The sequence below is a fragment of the Eublepharis macularius genome, chromosome 2 (assembly GCF_028583425.1).
Source record: "Eublepharis macularius isolate TG4126 chromosome 2, MPM_Emac_v1.0, whole genome shotgun sequence".
In the NCBI taxonomy this organism is placed as follows: Eukaryota; Metazoa; Chordata; class Lepidosauria; order Squamata; family Eublepharidae; genus Eublepharis; species Eublepharis macularius.
The window spans coordinates 66881328-66900950 of record NC_072791.1 but is presented as its reverse complement, the minus strand read 5'-3'; the positions used below and the strand labels follow the sequence as shown (position 1 = coordinate 66900950).

Here is a 19623-nt window from a genome sequence, read left to right as displayed (position 1 = left end):
CTGGTATTTCTCAAAACCTCTATGGTTTTCCCAGGCTCAGTCTGGCAACCCTATGGGGTCCACAACAGAGAACACATGTGTATAGGCAGCTGTATGAGATAGCCACCACCTTGAATTGAGCCTGGTAACTGATGGGCAGACAATAGATTGAATGCAGAATGGGTGTAACGTGCATGTGCCGCCTAGGTCATGATAGTAGCCGAGCTGTACCAACTAGAGTTTCCAAGTTGGCTCTAAATGTAGACATATGTAGAGTGCATTACAGCAACCTAGTCTCAATCTGATACGGTTTTGCAATATTTGCTTTATTGTTAGTAGTAAAAACTATTAGTAAGGAAAGATATTATTTCTCTATGTGTAGGGACAAATATTAATTAACCCTCATTCTCAGAATGCTCCTATACCAGTGCAAAAGCTGTTAAGGTAGTGATTGTGCTGCCCCTTTGGCTTCACAAAAGTGTTCACAGGGTCTTCACATCTAAATTCCACTAAATTTTTATTTTCTGACTTTGGCGAATGTATGAATTCATAATGTATAACATTTTTTATTGTACAAAGTATGTTACTGTAATTACTTAATTTGTTCTCAAGATAACCCTGTATGGTAAGCCACCAACATACCACATTTTACATAGAAGGAACTGAAGAGATCAGGATATGATTTACTGAAGGATATATAACAAATTTCATGGGTAATCAAGGCTTAGGAGAACCCACAAATTGCTGAACCAGATGGAAAGCTGTTTCCAGTTCGACATGCTTAACCCCATCCCTTTCTTAAAGTGAAGATTACTCCTCCTGACTCGCAAAAGCTAATACACTGGAAACCTAGTTGGTCTTTAAGGATCTGCTGGTCTCAGATCTTGCTCATGGAACAAAAGTGAATGATGCACAAAGCAAGTCAATTTTCTGCCTATTAGAGCAGAACCACAAGTGACAAAAGGCACAGATTGGACACTTGTCAGCTTCCCTCATGTTTTGATGGGAAATGTAGGCATCCTAGTCTTGCAGCTTGGCTCTCTGACTGCTGTCCAATGGACTTTTCAACTGTCACTTGTCCAACATTCCGCCAAGCTGCTTACATTTCCCATCAAAACTTGAGGGAAGCTGACAAGTGTCCAATCTGTGCCTTTTGTCACTTGTGGTTCTGCTCTTAGTGTTGTTACTGTTATTCCACATGTAGCCTTGTGGTACAGAGTGGTAAGCTGCAGTACTGCAGCCCAAACTCTGCTCAAGACCTGAGTTCGATCCTGGAGGAAGCCGGGGTTCAAGTAACCGGCTCAAGGTTGACTCAGCCTTCCATCCTTCCGAAGTCGGTAAAATGAGTACCTAGTTTCCTGGGGGTAAAGTGTAGATGACTGGGGAAGGCAAACCATGTAATAAGAAAAAATAAATACAGTGAGTTTGGCTGACTACAATGCAAAGAAGTAATATTTCAGCTCATCCTTCACATTTCATAGGGGACAGGAACTGGAGATTGATTCATGATTCCCTGGAGAGAACAAGAGGAAATCAATTAGGCTGAAAATAAAGGACCGAATGGAATATTGCAAGAAGAAGTAGGGCTTTTGCTAAAGAGGACTTACATTTGAGAGACCTAAAGTAGAAATTTGCCTGTGGAAATACATTACAAGGGCTGCTGCCTTTCCATACTGTGACCCTTGTAAAAGGGTCACAGTATGGAACCAATATATAACAGCAGTCTTGATCTGGTAAAAGGTACAAGCACCGAATCATTACTGACCCACGGGAGGACGTCGCATCATGACTTTTTTGGCAGACTTTTTGTTACGGGGTGGTTTGCCATTGCCTTCCCTGTAACGCAGAGTGGTAAGCTGCAGTTCTGCAGCCCAAGCTCTGCTCACGACCTGAGTTCAATCCTGGTGGAAGCCGGATTCAGGTAGCTGGCTCAAGGTTGATTCAGCCTTCCATCCTTCCAAGGTTGGTAAAATGAATACCCATTTCCTGGAGGTGAAGTGTAGATGACTGGGGAAGGCAATGGCAAACCATCCCATAACAAAAAAGTCTGCCAAGAAAATGTCATGATGCAACGTCCCCCCATGGGTCAGTAATGACTCAGTGCTTGCACATGGGACTACCTTTACCTGTTATTCCACATTTCTCATTGAGATAACTTGAAACTTTTGTAAACTTTCAAGTTTCAAGAATGTGATCCAATTGTTTAATACCTATTTTATACTCCTTAAACATGTACATAAAAATAAATTGTTTATTTATTTACATTGCAAGCACATGTACTATACAACAGCATTATAAGATACAGTGCCTTGTCAAATATTTTGAAATGAAATGCATTTCCTTTTCTCACAGGTTTGTTGAAAGACAAATAGTTGATTTAGGTTTAGATTTGACCTTTTCTGGTCAAAAAGAATTGGGGAATATATTATCAATTTTAGTTTCGTGTTCCATTTGTTTTTATAGGTTTGTTTGTTTGGCTTAAGTAGCTTCTAAATCAGTTTGCTGTGGGAACCGCATAATTTTGAATTGAGATACTGATGATGGAATGGATATTTGTAACAGTTTCACCATTTTTACAGGAAACCGTTTCTGTAATTCAGCCTGTTCCAAAAAAAATTCAGTAAGACTAAAAACATAAGAGTAAGTTGATCTGGTTCTTCTAATTGATCTAATAGACTATTTTGCCAGCCCTGAAAGAAAGGGCTTCCTTAGTCTCCAGTGATCTCTCCAATAACGGCCACATTCTCTGCCCAATTTCTCCAGTTTTTTTTTCCAGAGCTGCTAATATAGTCCATGTACATGTGAATCAGCAGCAGCCTTCATTAAATATGTATTGCTTGTCCCAGCCGATTCTTGATGTTCAGATTTCTCTCTTTTTCTTCCGTTTTTGCTTCTTGCTTTATAACGCCCACATCAGCTTGGAAATCTCTGTACCATTTCATAACGCAAGGTGACATCTCAGCCGATTGAATCCTTTGTGTAGTACAAAAATGCATCCTCTTTTCACCAAAGGAAATTTGTACAGTCATATCATTTTCTCACATTTTAAGTATCTCTTTCATTGCTATTTCTTTGGTAAAGATTCTACTTCTCAGGCTTTCCCCCCCAGTCTCATGGAGTTTCTTGTTTCATAATGTCTCCACTCTCCAGTCCCCCCAGTTTGCAACAATGTAACTTAATTTGCATTGTTTAGTCAATGCAAATAAAGATTTCTGGTCATTCTTCTGTTGATATCAGAGATGGTTGTTTCTAATTGGTTTTATTAATGAACTGTTTATTCTTACACTGCATATCAAACCTGTTAAATAAGAACAGTTATAATCTTTTTTAGTTTAGTTTTTGATTGGGTGGATTTTCAAACTACAACTTTTATGTAAGATAGACACGGGGTCTGTCCAGGATCCTGGGAAGCCAAACATTAATGTTTGTTCTTGGGAAACAGAACTGTTTTGCTGGATTGTAAATATGGCCAGTATTCAAATAATTGATACTTGCAGGTACCTAGGCAATTGACAGCATAATTCTGAGGCTGGTCTGTTCAGTGCTTAGGATGGCAACTAATCTTGATGCCAACTTAACATAGAGTCATGCTGGTGTAGCATCCTGGCAATACTGTGATAGTATAGATGTGATGCCAACATGAGCAGGCATGACAGGGGAGGGGCATGGCATACTCAATATCCTAAACTGCTGCCCGCTCTGCTTACGTCCTGGTAAAAGGAAATTGGGGTAGGGATGAGAAATAGTTTTAACACAGAGTTTTTGCAAATCCTAGAGCATTCCATGACATCACTGCTGGTTTTCACTGGAAGTGACATCAGTACATTGGAGTGTCATTGGCATGCCAGTCCCTGCCCTCTAATTGCTCATGAAGATCAAGCTTCTAAAGGGTCACAATCTCCCTGATCTCTCTAGTATGTGATAAACCATGTAGGCAACATGATGGGGAGGAGAGCCTGAGAACAAGGGTTGCTAAGCTGAATAGCAGCAGCATGAATCCAGCTGGCTCAAGGTTGACTCAGCCTTCCATCCTTCCGAGGCTGGTAAAATGAGTACCCATTTCCTGGAGGTGAAGTGTAGATGACTGGGGAAGGCAATGGCAAACCACCCCATAAAAAGTCTGCCAAGAAAACGTCATGATGCGATGTCCCCCCATGGGTCGGTAATGACTTGGTGCTTGCACAGGGGACTGCCTTTACCTTTTTCTTGCTCTGGAGAGATGGGAAATTTCAACAAGACATCAGGCAGGATTACTGTTACTACTTATAATGTACAGTTGGCCCCTTAAGCAGAGTATCACTAGTCTAGTGGGAAATATCTTGCTACGCGGCTCATGGGCAACACTTGGAAGAATCTGGAATTTGTAGTCCTCAATATAGGTTAATTGGTGGAACACAATTTTACTTGTTGGAACAGTATAAAGCTGATTAGTGGGCAATATAGCAGGATCTTTTTGAATTTTTTGTTAACTTTTACCACTGCATGTACATGTCAAGGCAGAGCTTACTAGCTGGGTTTCCCACAAGGAAACTGCTTATTTTATTTTATTTTATTTTATTTTGAGTATTTCAAACTTCTGAAAGTATGGTACTACTCAAGAAAACTGCCCATAGGATCTGAATGATACTGATACCAAAAAAGGATGTGGCCTTTTCATTATTCAGCTTTTTCAAATGAATGGCTTTGCTATTTTAGTAAGATTGGATCCATGAGAAGACTAATTTCTTGATATTTGGATCTTAGGAGTTTGTTTATTGGCTTAGATACAAGAAAAATGGGTGGTACAAATAAAAAATATAAATGATTAATTCTTTCTGACTCCTAATTTATTCTATCACATTAATTGTGACAGAACAAGCAGAAGTTTGGATCCCTGCAACTGCTGCAGCACCTCTTTGCTGATAAGGGTTGCAGTGACTTTTGAAGAACCCACCTCTACCTCAAACTTTACAACACTTGCACACAAATATGTTTCTAGGTGCTGATGCTTTAAATCAGCACCATTTTCACTGTAACAACGAAATCCTAAACCGAGTTGCTCCAGTCTAAGCCCAACTCCGTTTAGGATTTCACTGTTAGACTGCATAATCTGTGTACTTCTGTTGTTTACTATGTCAGTCTTAGAATGGCTTTCACTCTGTTTGAGCATTTCTTCAACTCTAAATTGGATTTCTGTTCGTTTTAAATCTTTGCAAATTTGTGTTTATAGACCCTATTATATTGTTTATTGAAATGTCTTTGAAATTGACTGTAATAACTCACACCATGTAATCCAGCTTGAGTCATAGGGCCAAGCTACAAGTGATGAATGACATTTGAACGGCAAGTGAATTGAGTGGAGGGCAAGTGAACAGGGAGAAATACATTTGCCATTCAAGTGTCATTCGTCACTTGTAGCTTGGCCCTCAGTGAGAAAAGTGGACTGTAAGTGATGTAAATAAACCAAAAAATAAGTAAATAATGTAAATAAATAAATAAAATAATTGAATAAGACCATTGTCATATAATGGATAAAGTAACAAACAACTCTTTCCCCCTGTGTAAACATTGTTTGATCAGTAATCATATTTTAATCAACATTTAAGAACTTCAACCATGGAAAAGTGTTACTTATCTGAAAGTGAAATCTTGAACTCTTTCTTTTTTAATTGTTACACTTTTGTCTTTATTGCAGTTGCTCCTGCTGCTTCCAGACAACATGAGAAAAACCCTTCTTTCTTGTATGCACCTCCTAGGCTTTCTCCAAGTAGAAATGGGATGGTTTCATCTGATCAGTCTTCCCATCCAGGTACTTGGGCTTTGGTTCTTGAGGACTCTTTCATCAATCCAGGGTGGAGCTGAGCAGCTTTACTCCATGGTGCAAATATGGATGTGCTGTTGCTTCCATGTTAACATTTGGGCCTTTGTAGATCTGTCTCAGCGTACAAAATTCATTTACTTCCAGAGTTTATTTCATTGTTGAAAGTGGTAAATCAAGAAAGCAAACTAGATAAGCATATGTTCACACAGCTGCCACGGTGCACCATGGGGAGATTTTATTTTACTAAGCTGCATTTGGGAAGAACTGTGGCTTAGAGGCAGAGCATCTGCTATGCATGCAGAAAGTTCCAGGTTCAGTCCCCAATATCTCCAGTTAAAGATAGTGGATGTTGTGAAAGATTCATCTTTCTAACACCCCGGAGAGCTGCTGGCAGTCAGCATAAACAAAACTCTGCAAAATGGACCAATAGTCTGACTTCATATAAGACATCTTCATATGTCCATATGGCTGTCATAATAGGCTCGATGCAAAAAAGTTCTGTAGTAACACACCTATGTGGAACTTCTTTCATAACATTCTATTGGAAGCAGTTTAAATTTTGGCTTTGGCTAATATACGTATTTTTGTAGTGATTGCCTCTTTCATAAGATACTGGTCACTGAATGAGTTTCACCTTGGAATTAACCTCTACACCCAAGACCCTGTCTACAAACGAACAAGCAAGCAGATAGAGCTACACACAAAATACAGCAGCTGATGCAGAAATTACAGTTTCTTTTGTCATGAAGTTACATCATTAATTATTTTGACGAGTGACACAGTTTCCTTTGATTATAAACAACATGTGTATGCATAGTTCTGAAGCTGGGGTGGGTATCCCCAGCTTGGGCACCAAATTGCATTGCAACAGACAATTTTGCTCAGCTTACAGTGTTGGTTCTCTGCCCATGTGGGCCGAGGCAAACTCCTGAGGTGGTAGCAGCACACTCTAGGATTCAGTTAGGTCCTCATGTCCTAACACAGCTCTTGTCTCTTTCCCCGTTCCTTGTTTGCTAGCACAACTACATCTTCATAGTTAGACAGTGAGGGTGTTTTTAGAACCTAGACAAACAAACAAAAATGCCTACCATTATTTTAGACTGTACTCTGCTGGATCTGTGAAAATATATGCAAAATTTCTTACTGGGACATAGATGTGCTTCCCAAATGTGCTTCCCATATATTCCCAAATGTATCCTATATGTTCTTAAGGGCTTGAATACACCAATCTTTCTGTCCTTCCCCCTTTACTGACTCTCAACTGTTCTTAGCATTATATATTCCTAGAGGGATTCTATTCACCCTTTCTCTTTTGGGTGGGGGGATGGTCTTTAGTTAATTTACAAAAGTCTTTTTTTTCCTGCATAGCCGTGGAATCCCTTCTGTCAGGATGTCGCCTGTCATACTCTGCAAGGCGTGTTTGATTCTGTGTGGCTCTGATGTTAGAAGCTGTTCTCTGCTTGGAATGTGCCAGCCTGCTGTTATCTCTTTCTCAGCCTGCGGTTTCTCTTTCACCTGAGAAGCCAGGCCTCATGGCCTTGAGGTTTCTCACACATCATCTCTGCTATGTCTAGAGATGGGCACAAACAGCAAGATGAACAAAAAAAAGCCACGAACAGCCCCATCCGCTGTTCGCGAGCAAGCTGTTCGTGAGGCCCCTTTCCCAGCGAACATGTGTTTGTTCCAAGCCCTCTTTGTGGCATTCATCAGCCCTTTGTAAAGCCAGACAATCTGGCACCTTTCAATCAATTCTCCTGGCAACATAGGCATGGACTGTCTGAACTCTGTCTGAACTCCTTCTGGCTTTCCTTTTGGCTTGTAACCCCTCAAAGTAGCTTCCAGCAGACAGTCCAGTTTTTGCCACTGTGAAGAGAAAATGACAGGAAAGGGAAGGACCCATGGATCATGGCTTTCCCAGGGTCCAATCTCTCTGAAACTTGGGGGGTCTTCAGAGGACAGTGAGGACTACGTCCCTTGCAACTTTGGTGGGTATTGGACATTGGGAAGGTCAGTTTGTAACCCCTTAAAGTAGCTTCCAGCAGACAGTCCAGTTTTTGCCACTGTAAACAGAAAATGACATGAAAGGGGGAGACCCATGGATCATGCCTTTCCTGGGGTGTAATCTCACTGAAATTTGGGGGGTCTTCAGAGGACAGTGAGGACTATGTCCCCTGCAAATCTGGTGGATATTGGACATTGAGAAGGTCAGTTTGTAACCCCTCAAAGTAGCTTCCAGAAGACAGTCCAGTTTTTGCCACTGTGAAGAGAAAATGACAGGAAAGGGAAGGACCCATGGATCATGGCTTTCCCAGGGTCCAATCTCTCTGAAACTTGGGGGGTATTCAGAGGGCAGTGAGGATTATTTCCCCTGCAAATTTGGTGGTGATTGGGCATTGGAAAGGTTAGTTTGTAACTCCTCCATTAGGTTCCAGCAGATAGTCCAGTTTTTGCCTCTGTGAAGAGAAAATGACATGAAAGGGGGAGACCTATGGACTCTCCTTTCTGCGGCTCAAGTTCAGCTAAGTCTCAAGGGGGCCATTCTGGCTCCCATGAACCTCCAACTACTAACATGTTCGTGAACAGGTTATGTTCATTGATGTTTGTGAATCCCTGTTCGTGGATGGCAACGAACAATGAACATTGTGTTCGCTTTTTTCCTGTTCGTGCCCATCTCTAGCTATGTCCCACTGCTCGTTCATTAAACTTAGCTGTTTCCTGAAGGGTGGGTGGGTTAGGGGGTGGGAACTCTGGGGCTGGGCTTAGAATCCTATATATGCTATGTGCTTGTAGAGAAATGCCATTTCTGGCAAGGAGTGTAATAGGGAATGAACTCGTAGGTTATCAAATAAAATGTGTTAACTCATGCAGCTCCTGGACTCATGCAGTGAAGTCTTTGAGAGTTACTTGGCAGAACCTCACACCTTCAATATGTAGTTACCACATCTTGTCAATGGGTTTCTTCCCCCCCCCCTTCACTTTTGTGACTCATACAGAAGCCAGCCACTTTTCTATAAGATGTAGGGACTAGTGCCTCCTCATAAGGCATGTCTGAGGATCTGATTAGTTGAGGTACAATTTGTTCCAGGTGCTCTCAAGTAGTGTGGGCAGCATTTTGAAATCCTGTAATAAACTCGACATGAAAAAACATAATAGAACCTTGAAAAAAAATCTATACTTTATACTTCCTTTGTATTTGCCTCTGCCATTTCCCACTTCGGTAAATAATCTGATTGATTCAGTCATATTGCTTTAGAAAAAGATGTCTTGGCCAGCTGTTTTCTCCCAGTCAAAGCTCCCTTCATCAGACTTGATTCTTACTTTTCTACAGAGTGCAGACCATCACAGCTACACACCTAAAACTGTTTCCCCCCAGAAATTTTTTGTTTGTTTCTCAGAGATTTTTAAATGAAAAAACTGTGCTATGTATAAACAGTCTGTATGTTCTTAATCAGGGCTTACTAGAAATTTACATTTGTCTATTTTTCAAACCACAATCATGCCGGCTTCATGTAACATGTTGTAAATTTATGAGACAGCAGGCAGTTTATCTAATGCCTGCATTTTACTGGAGCGTGAAATGCCTTAGCAAAATCACAGATTTGTAGGATGGCGTGGTTTGCAAGTAAAGCAAATCCCCATTACCAAGACTTATACATTAGAGTAGATATTTCCTAAAAAAGCTATAGATATCCAGATATAAAATTAATGAGAACCATGTTAATTCTGATGTAAATGAATAGATTTTGCCTGGGGTTTAAAAAGGTAAAGGTAGTCCCCTGTGCAAGCACCGAGTCATTACTGACCCACGGGGGGACGTTGCATCACAACGTTTTCTTGGCAGACTTTTTATGGGGTGGTTTGCCATTGCCTTCCCCAGTCACCTACACTTTACCCCCAGGAAACTGGGTACTCATTTTACCGACCTCAGAAGGATGGAAGGCTGAGTCAACCTTGAGCTGGCTACCTGAACCTGGCTTCCGCCAGGATTGAACTCAGGTCCCGCACAAAGCTTGGGCCGCAGTACTGCCGCTTACCACTCTGCGCCATCAAATACATTGTTTTCTTGCTTTGTGTTCTTTGAGGACCTGTCTTACAATTTCAGCTAAGGAAATAGACTTAAATCATGTGCACACAGAAAAATGAACCCTTGGTATTATCTTTTGAACAGCATTTTTGAAAGATATTCTAGTAACAAAAATACAACATACAGCCTCTGTTTTTTTATGTTACATTCTGTTTTATACACACATACACACACTAGCAATGTCTACATGATACATTCTTAAAAATAGTTATATTGAGGGGCACTGCTGTGCTTGTTCTTTGCCAACTACCATATTCTTATATTGAGAAAACCAAATAAGGATAGTTTCTGAATTAAAACTCAGTGTCTTCTGCCCTTCCGTGCCTCAGTACTGTGTTCCTCAGCCAAAGGACTGGTGTGTGGAGTGAAACAAAAGGGTTGCTAAATTGTACATGGGTGTTGTTAGACTGGCATGTGTGCTGTGTTACTACTAGAGTGTGGTCACTATAATAGAAAAATCAGCCCTGAACATTATGACTGAGGGTCTGATTAGACAAGATGTTAAATGCAAGTTAAGTTGGGGAAAACTCGAGTTTAAAATGCGACTGGCACTCATCCTCAAAATAGTGTTTGAGGGGATCCTGAGCACATGTGTGGAGGCAGGAGAGACACTGTAATTCCCTCCACCCAGCATGCTGGAATTGCAAGGTGTCTGCTGCCTCCGCATGTGTGCTTATTTCCCTACACCTGCAGTTTTGAAGAGGAGTGCTGGTCACACAAATGCAAGTTTCTACCAACCTAACTCACATTTGATGCCTTGTCTACTCTCACACCTTGGCAAAATCTCTGGTGTAGCACCTGTGCAAAAAACCGCTGCATGTTCGATGCAATAACACTGGGGCTCAGAAGACACTGAGCTTTGTTGGTGCTCATCACTGTAATTGATGCATTTTTCAGCATTTTTTCTTTGTTTGCTGCTATGTGATACAAAAGATCACCTAGAAGCTCACATTTAAATTTAAGGGTGAAAGACTAATATAAAAAGAATGCTCTTAGCATGTCCCCCAGAATAATCAAGTAGGCTCAGCTTCATCCCAGCTTGGCAACTGAAATGATAGATGTATACATATTGGTAAACTGCTTAGCTATCAATGTTGACCCTCTCCAATAACACACAATGCCCAACTGGTTCTTCTGTGTTTCAAATGACAGAAACTCCATGTAACTTTCGATGGAATTGCTCCTGGGTTTCATCTGCTGATGCTTCTGGAAAACCAGACTGGACATTGTCTTCAGTGTTTGCTCTGACTTCACAGGAACGACAGCGGATCATGGAGAACAGCTCCTCCAACAGAGATCTGGAAGGTACTTCATTTGGGCATCTTAGGGATAACTATCCTTTCCTTCCTTTAGCTGGATTCACAGTATCCTAAACTGTACTTTAGAATGCATACCGCCCAACAAAAATTAATATATTAAAGCTAATTGATTTTTCATATTAATCAGTCTTTGGCTCATGCAAACAGTACAGACACACAAAATATTTTCCACATGAAAATTCTCCATTCATTACACCACATCATGTGCTAAATGCTGTCTATGTATTAAAATAATTATAATGGATACAATAGATATATTGTAGGATTTAAATAGAGCCTCCATTGCAAGGAACTAGTGTTTCCTTTCTTCATCAGAATCCTGCACATTTCCTCCTACAGGAAGTAAAAACCCAGAACCAGCTGACACCAAGGATCAATTCATGTTATTATCAGCAGTGCATCCCCAGGACTGCTTCTTGTGCTTCTCCAGAATACTGGGACCCGGGAACCATGGGGCCCAGCCCAATGACATGGTCTGCTACCACCCAATCATCTTCCTCCCTCCCTATAACAAAAATGGGTAATAAGGAATCACATCATTGCCCACATCCATATGGTCTCTCCAAGTGTCTGTCTTGCCCTCTCGATAACCCTGACATCTGCCAATGGGCATTCAGGAAAGAAATCTTGTATCTCATTGATCTTTGGAGCAGGCTGGAAAGCTGAACAGGCCAGAGAGAAGCACAACACAACACAACAAAGTCAATCTCCCTTCTGAACCTCCTCTCAGTTCTGCAGTACAAACCGGAAGACGTAGACTAAGGCGACACTCTGGTCCGCTGGAGCTCAAAAATTGTTTTGAGGTGCTTGAGATGGTGACAGAGACAAGAGTGGAAGGAGAACCACAAAGACCTGGAGGAGGGAGTGAAGAGGGCATGGGGCCACACGGAAGTGGAAGAAAATGGAAAGTGGTGGTCTTTGGGGACGCTGTACTCAGGGGGATGGAACGTCATGTGTCCAGGCCAGATCCCCTACTCCGAGAGATGTGTTGCTTGCCAGGAGCCAGAATTCAGGATATTACAGACCGGCAGTTGGATATTACAGACCAACTGCCGAAAATGATCAGACTGACTGATCAGTACCCATTTGTGCTGGTTCATGTGGGAACGAATGACACAGCCATGAATACCATCACAAGAATTAAAGAAGACTATGAAGCTCTTGGAAGGCAGTAGGGGCACAGGTGGTATTCTTTTCTATCCTTCCTGTCAAAGGAAGAGGAATGCAAAGGGAGCAGACCATACTTTAATAACAGCAGGGGCCCACCTTGGTAGGACAGATCAAACAAAGGTACAAGGCTACAAGTGCCTATATACCAGTGCCCGAAGTATGGGTAATAAGAAGGAAGAGCTTGAGCTTCTCTGGCAAACAGAGGGCTACAATATAATAGGAAGTACTGAGACTTGGTGGGATGATTCCCATGACTGGAATGTGCTAGTGGATGGGTACAAGTTATTCAAGAAAAACTGGAAGGGTAGAAGAGGAGGTAGAGTAGCATTGTATGTGAGGAGAGGGCTTGATTGTCAGGAAGTTCTGGAGAATGTGGTTGACAGCCCAGTGGAAAGTATATGGGTGGAAATAAGGGGAGGAACGACAAAGGGTATTGTTGTTGGAGTCTGCTACAAACTGCCTGACCAGGGAGAGGAAATGGATGTTGCCTTCCTTGAAAAGATTGGTAGAGTATCCAGACATCAGAACCTTATAATTATGGGTGACTTCAACTTCCCTGATGCTCAGCTAAGTGACAAGAATCAGCTAAGTGACAAGAATCACACAACTTCCTGACCTGCCTGGCCGATAACTTCCTTTTTCAAATGATGAAGGAAGCTACAAGGGGCTCGGCCATACTAGACTTAATATTAACCAACAGGGAAGAATTGGTAGATGGGATAAAGATGGTGGGGACATTAGGGAGAAGTGACTATATCCTCCTTGAATTCCAGTTGCTGTGGGGGGCCAAGGAAGTTTGTAACCAGACTTGTAGGTTAGATTTTCGTAGGGCCAACTTCAATGAACTCAGAGGCTTGATGAGAGTCATTCTGTGGGGGAGTGTGCTGGAAGGGAAAGGAGCGAGTGAAGGGTGGGCTCTTCTCAAACATAAGCTTTTGCAAGCTCAAGCCCTCACTATTCCAGCAAGATGGAAATATGGCAAGGGCTCCAAGAAACCGATGTGGATGAACAGAGAGCTCCAGAATAAGGTAAGGGAGAAAAGGGAAATGTTCAGGAAATGGAGAGAAGGACAGACCTCTAAAGAGGAATTTATGAGGGTTACTAGGTACTGCAGATCAGCCATCAGAGAAGCCAAAGCTCAGTATGAGCTGGATCTGGCTAGGGGGGCTCGCTACAATAAGAAAAACTTCTACGGATATTTGAGAAGCAAAAGCAAGGTAAAAGAAGCAATTGGACCACTGTTGGGCATGGAAGGAGAAACTCTGATGGAGGACAGAGAAAAAGCAGACAGGCTTAAGTACTTTTTTGCCTCTGTTTTCTCCCTGAAGTACTCGAGCCCATCTAGAGAAGGTAGAAGACAGGACAGGACACCTGGGGGCTAGTTGACATTGACAGAGAGGTTGTGGAGAGGCACCTGGCTGCACTGGATGAATACAAATCCCTTAGGCCGGATGGTGTGCACCCAAGAGTGCTCAAAGAACGTTCTAGAGAACTTGCAGAGCCTCTGTCCATCATCTTCAAGGCCTCCTGGAGGACTGGGGATGTGCCACAAGATTGGAGAAGAGCGAATATTATCCCAATCTTTAAGAAAGGGAAGAAGGATGACCCGGGAAACTACAGGCCGGTCAGTCTCACTTCTGCTGCTGGGAAGATATTAGAGTAGATTTTAAAGGGACCAATCTGTAAACATCTGAAGGACTGCTTAGTGATCCGGGGAAGTCAACATAGTTTTGTTCCCAACACATCTTGTCAGACCAACCTTGTTTCCTTCTTTGATTGAGTGACAAGTTTACTGGATCATGGGAACTCTGTCGACGTGATTTACCTGGATTTCAGTAAAGCTTTTGATAAGGTTCCCCATGATATTCTAATGCGTAAACTGGAAGACTGTGGACTGGACTATAGGACAGTTCGGTGGATAGGGAACTGGTTAAAGGACTGCATCCAAAGAGTGGTGGTCAATGGCATTTCATCAGATTGGAGGGCGGTGTCCAGTGGGGTGCTGTAGGGCTTGGTTTGGGGTCAATATTTCTTTCAATATTTTTATCAATGATCTGGATGAAGGAAATGGGCTGCTCATTAAATTTGCTGATGATATCAAATTGGGAGGAGTGGCAAACACCCAAGAAGATAGAATTAAAATTCAACAAGACCCAAATACTCTGGAGAAGTGAGCAGTTGTGAACAGGATGCAATTCAACGTAGATAAGTGCACAGTATTACATCTAGGCCACAAAAATGTGAAGCACAAATCCAGGATGGGGGATACACTTCTGTGTAGTAGTGTATGCAAAAGAAATCTTGAGGTAAGAGTGGACTGTAAACTAAATATGAGCGGTCAGTGTGATGCAGTGGCAAAAAAAGGCAAACTCAGTCTTGGGTTGTATCAAAAGGGCCATTACATTGAAATCGCAGGAGGTCATCGTCTCTCTCTCTACTACCTTGGTCAAGCCGCATCTGGAGTACTGTGTGCAGTTCTGGAAGCCACACTTCAAAAAAGATGTGAACAAAATCGAGAGGGTGCAGAAGAGAGCGACAAGGATGATCAGGGGTCTGGAGACTGAGCCCTACGAGGAAAGGCTGAGGGCCTTGGGAATGTTTAGTTTGGAGAAGAGGAGATTGAGGGGGGGCATGATTGCTCTCTTTAAATATTTGAAAGGCTGTCATTTGGAGGAGGGCAGGGAGCTGTTCCAGTTGGCAGCAGAGGGTAGGACACGAAGCAATGGGCTAAAACTACATGCAGAAAGGTACCGGCTGGATATTAGGAAAAACTTTTTCATAGTCAGAGTAGTTCAATGGTGGAATCAGCTGCCTGGGGAGGTGATAAACTCCCCTTCATTGGCAGTTTTCAAGAAGAAGCTGGATGAGTATTTGTCAGAGATGCTTTAGGCCAAGTGTGGCCAAACTCGCTTAAGAGCCACATAGAATAAATGTCAGATGTTTGAGAGCCACAAGTTATGGTGCATTGAAGTGACTTCAGATGAAGTGGTGGTTTGGGGAAGTGTCCTGAAAGTGACATCATAGGAAGGGGTGGAGTTTTTGTGTAATATGCTGGAAGTGACATCATTAGAAGGGGTGGAGCTTGAGAAGAGCCATCACCTGACCTTTGACTTGAAAGTGACATCACTTCAAAGTCAAAAAGTGATGTCACATCCTTGCTAGGCTTCACTCCCAAAGTCCCCAGGTATTTTGTGAGTCAGAACTGGAAATCCCAACGTTTTATTGAAAATATGAAAGACATGGAAAGAAAGAAGGAAGGAAGGAAAAAAGGAAAAGGGAGGGAAAGACATGGAAAGAAAGAAGGAAAGGGAGGGAGGGAAAGACATGGAAAGAAGGGAGGGAAGAGATGGAGGGAAATAAACTAAACTAAAATAAAACATATGGCCACGGCAATGCTCAGAGATCTCTGGGAGCAGCACAATATGTCTAGAAAAGCCACATGTGGCGCCTGAGCTGCAGTTTGGCCACCCCTGCCTTAGGCTTATCCTGCATTGGGCAGGGGGTTGGACTAGAAGGTCTGTATGGCTCCTTCCAATTCTGTGATTCTGTGAAAGTGAACTTTCCCCTTTCCTCTCCCTCACAGAAGAGAGGTTGGGACATTTTTCTCTCTTGTGCTTTGTCCCTGCTCAAAACCTCATTGCAAGGCCGGCTGCAGAGAACTCAGGGAAGGGATCTATAAATAGCTTGGTTTCCTGCCTCTCCGAAGGCCTACCTAGTGGGTGTCAGGCCTCTTGAGGCCTTGTAATATATTTCTTTGTTCTTGACTTGTCTGTGCTGCCTCATGCTGTATCTTCCCACTTGGTTTAAAGCATCTAATACTTAAAATTATAGCATAAACCAAAGCTGCTCTGAGATTCTGAGCAAACACTCATCTTTTTCAAAAACATAGCCGTCTTTACCTATTTTTAGATATAGGACTGTTGCCCAGTGCCCCATGTCTCACTTTTGAGAAGAAGCTGAGGTCTCCATTGGAGCCAAACAAAGGGGCTCCTCCGAGAACAACGCAGTTAAAGGAAAAGGAACAAACCTATCACTTTCACTATCTCTAAATATTTAATCGGATTTTTGTTTTTTGTTTGATTTATTTTTTGAAAAGCGCAGAAGTGCTAAAAGTGCTATATGAGTGCAATAAATATTATAATATGATAAATAGGATAAATACAAAAATTGGGTCCTAATAATAAATAGTAATTAATATGCTATCAGAAATATTATATGGATGTATTGAAAATACTATTAAAGTCCTGACTTAATCCAGACTGCAATGTTGCAGATCCAACTGGAGAAGAAATGTTTCAAAAAAGACTTTACAGGTGAGTAACTTGTCCCAAGTTTTTTCACTGGTGGTTTTTTCTTTCTTTTACAAGTACAAAAATATATAGTCCAGAATTCTTCAAGATGGCAATCTTATGATTAGAGATGGGCATGAACAGGAAAAAAAATGAACATAATGTTTGGTGTTCATTGCCATCCACAAACAGGAACTCATGAACAACCATGAACGTGGCCCTGTTCACAAACATGTTCATGGTTGGCTCTTCGTGGGGGCCAGCAGGCTCTCTTCCAACCATCATCCAAGTCAAGATCCCTACTGCACCACTCCCAGAAACCTGACCTGAGCAGGCACCAGGAAAGGTACCAATAATAAATAATAGCTTGGCCCAGAGCCTGGCAGCAGCCCTGGAACTTGAAGGGGTAGATCCCTATCCCACCACACACAAAGAAAATTCAAGCTCCAATGCACTCTCTCTATCAAAATGCCAACAGGAACTGTCTCTCTCCCTCTCCACTGTCTGCAAAGTCAGAGCTGGGAGCCCCCCTCCCCCCTGGTCTTTGCTCCCTTGTTGTAACAAATTTGGAGCTCCACACTTGAAAGGAAGACCTGCCTATCAAGCTAAATTGGGTTTAGATTGGGGTTTCCAGGGCAACAGCAGGAGTTCAGACAGAGTTCAGACAATCCCTGCCTAAGTTGCCAAGGGAATTGATTGCAGGTGCCAGACTGTCTGGCTTGACGAACAGCAACGAACGAGGCTTGCAACAACCACCTGTTCATTTAGAATGGGGCCTCACGAACAGCTTGTTCGCGAACAGCAGATTGGGCTCTTCGTGGCTTTTTTTGTTCGTATTGCTGTTTGTGTCCATCTCTCCTTATGATTGCTTCGTAGTTGCTGGAGGGCAGAGCCTAATGGGAATCGCCAGCATTTATATCCAGTTTCTTAATAAAACTTTCTTAAAGGCTCACAAACTAGCAGAACAACCAAGCATTTAGCCAAACAACTTCGTATCACTCAGTTGGTGTGCTGATGATGGAATAATTACCACCAAACAGAAATCAGTTCCCCTGGAGAAAATGGCTGCTTTGAAGGGTGAACTTTATGGTATTATACCTCACTGAGGCCCCTCCCCTCACCAAAGCCCACCCTCTTCATGCTCCACCCCCCCCCCCCAAATCGCCAGGAATTTCCCAACCTGGACCTAGCAACCCTAACTGGAGGCCTTGCTCCTCCTCCCCCTTTTCTCTGAGGCAGAAGAGTTTTTTTCCAAGAGCCATGCCACTTTGATTGTGGAACCCCAATTTATGTGCCTTTTGTCCTTTTGATACCAAGTGAAAGATGCACATGCTTGCCTGGGATTTTTGTTGATTTTTGTCTTCCCTTTTCCTTGAAATCACCATGGGTTGATTTTAAGCAATTGTTCTTTTTTTAACCTGATCTGCTGCTTCAAAACTGTTGTTGCTGTGGACATAACTCTTCTGTTTTCATCTGTAATCTGGTATATGGGACTTGGAGAACTTGGTAGAATTTAGTTCTGAATCAGTATATGTAGGATCAGGCTACACATCTGAAAACTCTGGCCCCAGAGCCTCTCACTCTGGCAGGGCCGTTCTAAGCAGAGTTAACCTTTCTAAGCATAGAAAAGAGCTCACTTCATTCTAAGCATGCTAGTTTCAATGGATTTAGAAAGGTATCACTTCTTAGGAGGGCACTGTGAATATAGTACCATTACAGCCCACTTATGTCAACCTTCTTCCTCCCCCCTTCTCCATTACTTTTTGCCACTTTATCTTCCTTTTCCTACTTCTCATTATCTTTTCGCTGTATGTTTTCATCCTGCTTAGACTTGGTTTTCAGTCAATCTCTCCTCCTTTTTGCTATTAACTCTTTTTTCTTTTCCTTTTTTCCCCCTTCTAGGGCACATTCTTCTCCTGAACTTCAGCAGGATCTCAGAAAAGTGCAAGTTCAGCCTCCGCAGCCCAGTCTTGCCTTGGAGCTCTGATTCCTGTTTGTTGGAAGTGGCAATGTATGCTGAGGGTGCCAGTCTAGCAGGATTTTATGCAGAAATTCAGTATGTGGATTCTAACCACAGCATAACCATCCCTCTGCAAGAGGGAAAGGAAGAAGATGCAGAGTAAGATTTCTTTTAATTTATTGAAATTTGCATTAATTATCCCCCCTGTACTTTTGATTTTAACTACAAATTGGCTGTGCTTCTATGATCCAAAGTTGATCTGGGAGTATTTATGGAGCAGGTCCACTGGCTTGGAGGCCCCTTTGCCTATTATTCATATGCCCAGGATTAGAGTTCTCAAGGGGAGGGCTGAGCCTTTAGGATCTTCTCATACTCATTTTGAGTATGAAACCTTCCAGTTTCAACCACAGGGCAGATGAAATAACTGGATGGATCCTACGTAATCCAGGCAAGAGTTCAACAAGCAGCACTAGAGCTAAAAAATGAGGTTTTCCCAGAGTCATTGCCACTTTTTTCTTCACAAGCAGAAGTGCTTCTCCCTCATGCTTAGTAGTATTGAAATCATCTACTAAAATGAATGTCATCCAGATGATGAACTCAGGGGCCTATTCTACTGGCACTGTGAGCTATGCGTGATCATTTATACTAAACCTCTGAGGAGGAGTTAGATAATTTTGGGCCAAATCTGGCACAGTGTTGGTACAGACACAATGCCAAACTGTTGTTTGGCATTATATGAAACAAGCTGTGATGGTGCCATCTAAATAGTTTCAGGTGGGTAGCCATGTTGGTGTATAGTAGAACAGTAGGTTTTGAGTCCACTGGCACTTTAGAGCCCACTAGGATTTTCAGGGTTTAAGCTTTCGAGAGTCAGAGCTCCCTTCTTCAAATACTTCAGATATCTGAAGAAGGGAGCTCTGACTCTAAGAAGCTCATACCCTGAAAATCCTGTCAATCTCTAAGGTGCCACTGGACTCAAAATCCTGCCATCAAATGAGTAAACTATGGAAGGGAGGTAGAGT

At 42.3% G+C, this 19623-nt stretch overlaps 1 protein-coding gene across 1 annotated transcript in view; it reads left to right on the top strand.

Moving 5' to 3' along the window:
• LTK (leukocyte receptor tyrosine kinase) overlaps positions 1-19623 on the top strand; it is a 171046-nt gene that overhangs the window by 38641 nt on the left and 112782 nt on the right. Inside the window, exons 2-4 of the mRNA XM_054969925.1 lie at positions 5654-5767; positions 11016-11168; positions 18544-18760. Coding sequence (XP_054825900.1) covers positions 5654-5767; positions 11016-11168; positions 18544-18760 — 484 coding nt within the window. The remainder of the gene's footprint in view (positions 1-5653; positions 5768-11015; positions 11169-18543; positions 18761-19623) is intronic.